The sequence below is a fragment of the Panthera tigris genome, chromosome A3, assembly GCF_018350195.1.
Source record: "Panthera tigris isolate Pti1 chromosome A3, P.tigris_Pti1_mat1.1, whole genome shotgun sequence".
Lineage (NCBI taxonomy): Eukaryota > Metazoa > Chordata > Mammalia > Carnivora > Felidae > Panthera > Panthera tigris.
This window is the reverse complement of record NC_056662.1, coordinates 109,345,204-109,354,815: the sequence shown is the minus strand read 5'-3', so window position 1 is coordinate 109,354,815 and position 9,612 is coordinate 109,345,204. Positions and strand designations below refer to the sequence as shown.

General features: G+C 38.0%; 1 protein-coding gene across 4 annotated transcripts in view; it reads right to left on the bottom strand.

Annotated features, from left to right (window-relative positions):
* Nucleotides 1-3,169: 3,169 nt before the first annotated feature.
* EIF2AK2 (eukaryotic translation initiation factor 2 alpha kinase 2) overlaps nt 3,170-9,612 on the bottom strand; it is a 32,845-nt gene continuing 26,402 nt past the window's right edge. For 2 of the 4 annotated variants that reach the window (XM_042982155.1, XM_042982156.1), the window contains exons 13-16: nt 6,998-7,126; nt 4,557-4,658; nt 3,492-3,545; nt 3,171-3,415 (exon numbers count right to left, since the gene is read on the bottom strand). In XM_042982155.1, coding sequence (XP_042838089.1) covers nt 3,293-3,415; nt 3,492-3,545; nt 4,557-4,658; nt 6,998-7,126 — 408 coding nt within the window. In that variant the 3' untranslated portion in view covers nt 3,171-3,292. Of the gene's footprint in view, nt 3,416-3,491; nt 3,546-4,556; nt 4,659-6,997; nt 7,127-9,612 lie in introns of all 4 variants that reach the window. The other 2 variants (XM_042982157.1, XM_042982158.1) reach the window with 2 other exon arrangements.

Sequence of the window (9,612 nt, the reverse complement as noted above, 5' to 3'; positions counted from 1 at the left end):
AGCTAGCTCATTCTCTCTTTCAAAATAAATGATTAAACATTAAAAAAAAAGGAAGGAGGTATATATAACAAAGAAGGCATAATGTTGATATTTGAATGAATGAATGAAACATAGAGTTTCATTATTCTGTTTTTGTGTATGCTTTAACATAAAATTTATTAAATTAAATATGAATAATATTAGAATCATTCAATATTCCATAATATCCCATAATGAAATATTCCACAATGAATTCCAATATTCCATAATGAAAAGTTAACATGCCAGGAACCTCAAGTTATGGTGGACACTCCAGTAGGGAATGGATGTTGTGAGTTTGTTTCTAGTGAGGGTCCTGGATAATTTGAGTCTTGGAGAAGCTGGTATTTAGACTTCTAAACATTTCATCTCAGATACATATGCACGTGCACGTATATATGTGTGTATACATATATATCTTCACACATGTCTGGCTTTACGGCTGTGGAAACTATGCAGCTGTACAAAGCTCCATATTCAAGAAGTGACCCATGCTTAATTACTGAACAAAGTCCCCATGTGTTCATTTCACTGGGTCCCAAATTATGTAGCTGCCCATACACACACACTTATCTATGTATATGTGTATATATAAAAGCTAAATCACATATGTGCATAAATAACTTTATCTTCCTCCTGGATTTATCAGTGATTCAGTGGTTAACATTTTGCCCCATTTGCTTTTTCTCCCTTCACATACATAGTGATTTTCACTAAACATTTGAAAGTTGTCCCTATCATGCCACTTCACCCCTAAATATTTCCTCATGCACTGCCTAAGAATAAGACCTCTTCCTGCATGACTGCAATATCATTATCACACCTAAGAAAGTTAAAAATTATTCTATAATGCCATCTAATATGCAGTCCATACCCAAATGTTAACTGTCCCCAAAACGTCTTTTATAATTTGATGGGTTTTTTTTTAATGTTTATTTATTTTTGAGAGACAGAGAGGGAGTGTGAGTGGGGGAGGGACAGAGAGAGAGGGAGACACAGAATCTGAAGCAGGGTCCAGGCTCTGAGCTGTCAGCACAGAGCCCGATGCAGGGCTTGAACTCATGGACCATGAGAACATGACCTGAGCCAAAGTCAGACGCTCAACCCACTGAGCCACCCAGGCGCTCCAGGCTTTTTTTTTTTTTTATCTCTCTCTTTTTTTTTTTTTAACATCCAAGATACAATCAAGGTTCAAGTATCACATTTGGTCGTTATACCTCTCTAGTCTCTATTTAGAATACTTCCTCTACTTTTTTTGGTGTGATATTGACTTTCTGAGAAGCCCAAGGTAATTATCTTATAGAATGACTTAATTCAGGATTTGTCTAATAATTTCTTCATGATTGAGTTCCAGTTAAATGCTTTGGCAAGAAAACTAAATAGGTGATAGTACATAACTCTTACATCAGGAGAGGCATAATATTAGGTAGTCAGTCCCACCTTCAGTGATGTTGATTTAATCACATGGTTATTAAGGAGACCAGGAGGTCTTTCCATTGTAAAGGTACATGTAAAGGTACATTTCCCTTTCCCCTTGTAACTGATATATCATCTGTGGGATTATATTTAAATCCTTTGAAGATCTTGTTCCCCAACACCTTTTCAACCAATGGTTTTACCCTCCATTGATAAACCTTGCCTTGATCAAATACTGCATTGAGAGTTGAAAACCATATTAACTGCTTTCAATAACTTTTTAGAAATAGCTATAGCCTTTGTAAAAGCCTTTCTCTGTGACTTCTGCCTAGCCTAAACTTGGCTCACTTTAAAAACTGTAAAATTATATGACAGGTTTTTTCCCTCAGGTTTTTTCCCAAGATGTCACCCAAATTATCTTCTGGTATTCTCTCCAGCAATTCAGGGAAACAAAGTATACCCAACATTCTTAGGTATATCTTTTCCAGAACTCAAGCCATGGCTCTTGTCCAGACTCCTGCCCATATTTGCTCCTCACTACTTGTCTAAATCCCTAGCCTACTTAGAAGTCTCACTGGAATGCCACTTCTAAGCCGTATGCCATGATACCTCAGTAGAAAGTGATCTCCTGGAAACTTCTCCAGACCGATTCTTCTCTGTGCTTACCTACTACCTTCTAGCACAGTTATCTCTTTAAAGTGTTTGTTCTAATAGATACAAAATGTATTTAAGATAAAAAGAGTACACAGTAAACAGTAGTGAATGCAACATCTGGTTTAAGACAAAAAAAGTGAGGAGTGCCTGGGTGACTCAGTCATGATGCTTAAGCATCCAACTCTTGACTTTGGCTCAGGTCATGATCTCGTGTCTCAAGAGTTCGAGCCCCACATCTGGCTCCATGCTGTAAGTGTACAGCCTGCTTGGAATTCTCTCTCTCTCCTCTCTCTCTCTCCAAAGTAAATAAATAAATAAACTTAAAACAAAGTGAACTGTTATCTTTGAAGTTTACTTCCCCTATCACACCACTTCCATCCCTCCTCAGAAAACCACCATCAAAATGTAGAATTTCTTATTCTTTTCTTTCCCTTTATTGTTTTACCATATTTGTTTGGATTTCTAAACAAAGTATTTCATTTAGCGGGGTCTGCAACTTTATGTAAATAGAATCATTCTGTATATGTTTTCTGTAACTGGCTTTGTTGGCTTAACATTATGTTCCTCAGAGATGTATCATGTTACTGCACTTAGCTATATAATTCGTTCATTTTCACTGCTATATAGTATTACAGTGTATGGAAAAATACAGTTTATCCATTCTTCTTGTGATGCACATTGTTTTTTGTTCTTTTGGCTGTTATGAACAAGGTTTCTATGAACATTCTGGTAGGCAAGCATGTAGGAACCAAATTGATGGCTTTGAGGGTATATACACCTTCAACTTTACCAGATCATACCAAATTGTTTTCCAAAGTGATTGTATATCACTTATCTTCTTATGAGTACCATATTTCTCTAAATTAGCTATTTCAAACAGTGAGATATCTCATATATTTTTGGCCTAGAAACAGTTGACATTTAATGAATATTAATTGATTTGCTAATATTTTAAAAATTTGAGAGATATTCTCCCCTATGTTTACAATAAGAAGATAAGCTCAGGAAAAGAAAAGTGTCTGAATGTTTTTGAAGTAAAAAAAAAAAAAAAAAAAAAAAAAGATTCAAACCTTCTTAAAATTTAGTGAAAAATTAAGAGGAAAATAAAAATAGAAGGTAAATACCCAATAGGTGTCCCTAGAAGATTTTAGACAGTTATAGAAAAATTGAATATCCAAGGCAGGATACTTTTTTTAGAAGAGCTCTAACATGTGCTTCGTTTCTTATTCTCTTTTACATTCCTCCACTCCTTCAAAGTCTCCAGTATTTCAGATGCATGAGGCCGTTTCGCGGGTTCGGGTGACAGTAATTTTTGCAGAAGAATTTTCTGTAATGATAGTGAGTCAATACTAATAAATAGAACACTGAAATGAATAAAAGTCTGATTATTTTCAAGTACTTACTTCTCTGCCATCAAATACATCTGAGAACTTGCCGTCCCTTAGCTCTTTAAAAATCTGAAAATAAAACACACACACACACACACATATATATATATATTATATATATATATATTCATGAGGAAGTTATTCACTCAGGAGGAAAACCAAACTTGCTTCTTGGCCCAGAGGCAAGAGGACTCTCCTCTCCCACCTTTCCCCATCCTTAACATCAACATGTTGAAGTGCTAAGAGCGTCATCTGCATTACTTCCCTTCATCCTTTTTGGCATCCTACGTGCTAGGTATTTTCATTATCCCTGCTGTCCAGGGAAGGCTGTTGGCTCCAGCAAGTCCGTTTACTGAGCTTCAGACCAAGATATCCCTCCGGTTGCCTAATACGTTTAGCAGTTCCCCACTGCCCCCATAAGAAAGTCCATAATCTTGCCTTAATTTAGTCCCAACACATCTCTCCAGTGTGCCAACCATCCCTTCCTTGTCACTTACTACTCCAAGAAAAATGATTCTGTCTGCTAGTCCCACCCTCTGCACAAGGAAGGCTGGAATGATCTTTCTTCTATTTTGGACTATTAAAAGCCAACCAATCCTTCAAAGCCCAACTTAAATACCCCATGAAACCTAAATCCCTACAGCTAGAAAGATCTCTGTCCTGTTTCCCCAAGACTTCGTGTCTTTTCCCAAAAACATGTAGAGCATTCTCTTATAGTATCTTCCCTTCTAAAATAAAATCTCCATGAGAACGAGGCTTATTCACATTTAAAACCCTGTAGCACTTAGCACAGTGTCTTAGGCAAAGCAGGCAATCAATAAAATTTTACTGACTGACTCAAATAAGAAACAGCTTTAGTTTTGTGAGATGTACACACCTTCAAAAGAAGACCAAAGTTTCTGGTCTGAAGCAAAAAGTTTTGGTTGCCCAACTGTGTGAAAGATTAAATCCATATTTCCTTCCCAGTCAATACTAATATATTCAAGTCTATCCTCACATAAGGGCAGTTACTGTAGCAGCACTTTGGAGATGACTGCTAATAATTTTTGTTGCTTAATTCTTTTTTGTGATATTATTTACCTGTAATGTTTCTGAAACAGTGGGACATATGTAAAGGAGTTCTGCGAGAATTAGCCCCAAAGCAAAGATGTCCACTTCGTTTCCATATTCTTGTAAAGAAATCTAAAGAGACCAAAATATGTTTATATTTGTTACTGATATATTTGTTACTGATACCTGATATAAACATCCATGGCTTCTGAAACCAAAACAGCTATTTGACCAAACTATCTTATATCATGTAACAATGCGTGTTTATTAGCAAGATCTGTGGAGTCTCACTGCCCTGGTTCAAATGTGTCACTAACTGGCTGCATCACTCATGTAAATTAACCATCAATGGTGGAATAATCTCAGCCATAAAATGGGGATAACAAAAATTTCAGCCTCAGAGCTTGACAGTAGTGTTAAATAAGATGCAGGAGGCGAAACAGTTAAGAGTTCCCAGTAAGTGGCTTTCATGCAAATGTTCGTATGTATTCATAATGTTCTATAACTGGAAGCAATCCAAATGACCATCAGAAGAATAGAGAAGCACACTGTGGTATATTCAGGCAATGGAATAGTACTCAGTAATGAAAAGGAATAATCTGCTGGTATAAACAACCACCAGAGGTTCTCCAGCAGACATTAGCTTGACTGAAGTAATCAAATACAATAAAAAAATCATACATAAAATATGATTCCACTCATATGAAGCTCAAGACAGGGAAAACTAATCTGTGGTGACAGAAATCAGAGCACCGGCCGCCTCTGGGAAGGAGGGAGGGACTGGAAAGGGCCTGAGGGAATTTTCACAGGCGAGGGAGATGTCCTACATTTTCGCAAGTGTATGGGTTTCCCAGGTATAGATGCCTTTGTCAAATGACAAATGTACCTTTAAAATACATACACTTCATGATGTATAAATTATTTCTCAATAAAATGTTTTTCAGTTTAAAAACCACTAAGTAAATGAAAAGCACAATGAGGAATGATTTTTTCAAAAATATTTTAGGGTGACAATACAGGGTGCAGGAGTTAAAGTTTGTCTTCCACTTTCCTATTCCACAAAAAAAAATTATGTTTTTATGCCACATGGTCCCCAAGGGGAAAAGGTGGATTTCCTCTCTACCCTAGGCTCTCAAACATCAAAAAGATGAAAACAGACAACAAGCTATCAACCAAAAATGGAGACTATTAGAGTAATGAAACTACACATAAGACAAACATTCAAATGTTTTCCTTGATGATGGTTTCTTGTTATTTCTTTGTTTAAAATGTAGCATAGAAGATTTTAAGTTGTCATACAAGAACATTTCTGTAATATGGTTAACAGATACAGAATCAATATCCAAAATATATAAATATTCCTTACAAAGAAATTAGGAACAGATAACCTAATTAAGAAAAATGAGGAGAGCACATGAATAGAAAATCTGCAGAAAAGTGGTAAGTACATACATATATAGATGGCCTACCTTACTAAAAATCTGAAAAATGCAAACTAAAACATCAGGATACTCCTCATTCATCACTGAGGCCAAAATGCAGTCTGCTAGCACCCTAGTCTGGTTGGGAGTGTGAAGGAGAAAGCAGCATTCTCCTACACTTTGGGAGGAGGGCATAATAGAATCACTTTTTTCTGAATGACAATTTCACAGTATTTACCAAATCTGAAATGCACCTGTCAGCCTACTCAGTAATTTCACTTAAAGGAATCTATTACAGATTATCATGGAAATACTCATTTTTAGGGGCACCTGGGTGACTCAGTTGGTTAACTGGTGAACTCTTGATTTTGCCTCAGGTCATGATCTCATGATTGTGGGATCGAGCCCTGTGTCGGGCTCCACACTGAGCACAGAGCCTGCTTGGGATTCTCTCACTGTCTCTCTCTCTCTCTCCCTCTCTCTCTCTCTGCCCCTCTTCCTGCTCACTAGCACACTCTCTCTCAAAATAAATAAATAAACTTAAAAAAAAAAAGAAATATGTGTTTTTAGAGTCAAAGATAAGGAGGAAAACACGTAAAAAGTTGGTAACAGCCTAAATAAACACTCATCAATAAGGAAACAGTTAAATAAATGATGGTATAGCTATACTTCAGTATACAATATAGTTGCTAAAATGGATGTCAGATCCGTCTGTGCTGGTACGGAAAGATTATGATACATTGTTGAGTGAAAAAAAAAGCCACAAAATAACAGTACAGTCAGTTATAGAAACATCTCTTTATATTTTTGTGCAAAAAGTCTGCATATATATACAAATGTGTGTTTATAAATGTCTATAACTCACAGAAAATGATCCAAAAGGATAAACAACAGACTCTATGAGAAGAGTAGGAATAGAAAGTTGGGTTAAAGGGAATTTTCCACTTTCTTCTGTGGATGTTTTAATTTTATAAGAGGTGTCTGTTATCTTTCTAATTAAAAATACAAAAGAAATGAAAACTATATAGACAGAAAGGAAAGGGACCTCACCTGTTCTGGGCTCATGTATCGAAGAGTTCCTGTATTCCTTGTCCGATTTGCGTAATTTTTCAGGGATGTCACAAGTCCAAAGTCTCCTATCTTTACTTGTTTTGTATCTACCAAAAACACGTTACCTGGCTACAAAAAAAAGAAAAAAACCCAATATTGAATTTATAAGCACCAATCTGACAGACTGTTAACACATATCCAAATCACATTTAACAAGGGCTATTTTTATATTTCCTTATAAGACATTTACCCTTACACAGGTAGCCCCAAACAGGATATTTAATATCACACGTCTTTAAAATGCCAGTTGAAGAAGTAAGGATTTCTCTAAGAGAAGGCTTTGGGCATTGCTGCCTTCAAATCTCTGAAGACATGTTTAACGTGAGGTGGATTCACTCTGTACGGTACAAAGGGATGGATCCAGGACTGGTGGGAAGAAAAAACCCAAAGGTTTGCTTTAATATATCCTAATAAACTAACAGTGTGGTCCAAGGAATGGGACATTGAGAGTCCCCATGTCAGAGAGTATTCAAGGTGGGGCTGGACACCCACTTGTTAGAAATGTTGCAAGTATGAGTCCAGGATCTGTTGGGGATTGAAGTCGACACCTTTAAGATCTCTTCTAAGTTTGAGATTCTCAGAATGAGTCTCTTGTCAATAATGTTGTAAGATAGCGCATGCAGCAACCGTAGTAGAGAAGCTAGAAAAGTTGGAAGATGGAAAGAAGGCTCAGGAGAATTAAGGTCTGATCACTGAGCAACTACAGACACGGAGCAAACATCATCTGCAAACAGACACAAGAAAAGAACACTGTGACACAGGGCAACAGGAAGTATGGGGTACAGGAGAGAACGGGCAAGAGACGTGCTAGAGAAAGGAACATCCAGTCAGCACCAGTCAGTTTCGAGAATTCATCCAGAGCAGGGGAGCCTGGGAGTTAATACCCAAACTTCTGCATTTATTTGCAGGTTACTTTATAAGTAAATAAATGTGCTTAATTTGTTATTTAACTATATATATATATCACCTATTCCAAGGTGAAGGCATAGCCAATCGAAATGTATTTTTCTGAACACAGTTTTTACAACATTCCAACTTCAAAGAGCACCTTCAGATATTAAAGCAGATGAAAGTAGGTGGACTCCAACACAAAGGCCTTGGCCATCCAGCTCCTGGGAAGACCAAAGACACAATATCTTTTATGGGCCAATTATTCCTATGTAGGCCCAACAACTACAACTATGCGTCCTTCTTTTACTCAAGAAACTCTTTTGTTTCATCCTTATTCTTGACTGTTTTAGATGGGTGCGGTAAGCAAACAGCCAAGATCTACACAGAAAAGGTGCTTCTCCTGGATCCAGAGTCATCAGGAAAGGCTACCTGAAGAGCCTGAGACCAAAGAAGACAAGCAGGAGAATGTTCCACGCAAGAAGAAGAGGAGCAAAGCCTCCGTGATAGGATTCAGCATGGCCAAAGTGTGATGGAAGGAGGCCAATCACAGGGAAGAGAGAGTGAGGGAGGCTGTGAAAAGCTGTTCTGTCTTCTTTGATTTTGATGAGGAGGTAAAATGGGAAAACAGCTCATCTCAACCATGAAAGAAGCTAGAAAGCCAGCAGAAAATAAAAATACAAAGGTATGCTGTGTGTTACAAGTTTTGGATTACAATTTTCCAATCACGGGGTAGAAATGTCTAACCAAATGCCAGGAAAGTTCTAGACTCTGGACCCAGTAGCTATGATTGCCGTCATGAATAATGACTGATAGGGGCGCCTGGGTGGCTCCTTTGGTTAAGCATCCAACTGCATCTCAGGTCATGATCTCGAGCCCCACATTGGGCTCTCTGCAGTCACCACGGAGCCTGCTTTGGATCTCCTGGCCCCCTCCTGTCAGCCCCTCCCCCACTTTCTCTCTCTCTCTCAAAAATAAATATTAAAAAAAAGAGTAATGACTGAGAAATTGGGAGAGTCATGTTCCCAAAGCCAGTCATCAGAGTCCCTTCTGCTTCTCAAACAAGCCTGAGTAGCAGCAGAGGCAATGACAAAGCAGCCCACTGGCTGTGGTAGCCACAGTAATTCTTTGCATGCAAAGGTAGTTTACTAAAGCAGTGTTTGCAAGCAGAGTATACAGAGCAGCCAGATAGGACCAGAAGTGAATGAGCTCCTTCCTATAGGGCTCACTGTCTCAATAAATTGATTTGTCCTGAAGATCCTCTGAATGGTCCTATGGGAATGGTATTTGGGGCAAGATCTAGATCCATTCTAACTTCAGAGGATCAGAGATATTATTTCCTCAGGACTGTTAATCAATTCTAAAACTACAGAAGATACTTTTTAGAATGACTAAACCATAGGGGTGCCTGGGTGGCTCAGTCGGTTGAGCATCTGACATCAGCTCAGGTCATGATCTCGCGGTCCGTGAGTTCGAGCCCCGTGTCGGGCTCTGGGCTGACAGCTCAGAGCCTGGAGCCTGCTTCAGATTCTGTGCTCCCTCTCTCTCTGCCCATCCCCCGCTAGCACTCCGTCTCTCTCTCTCTCTCTCAAGAATAAAACAGACATTAAAAAAATAAAAAAAAAATAAAATTACTAAATCATATTTATCAATTCCTAACAAAGTAC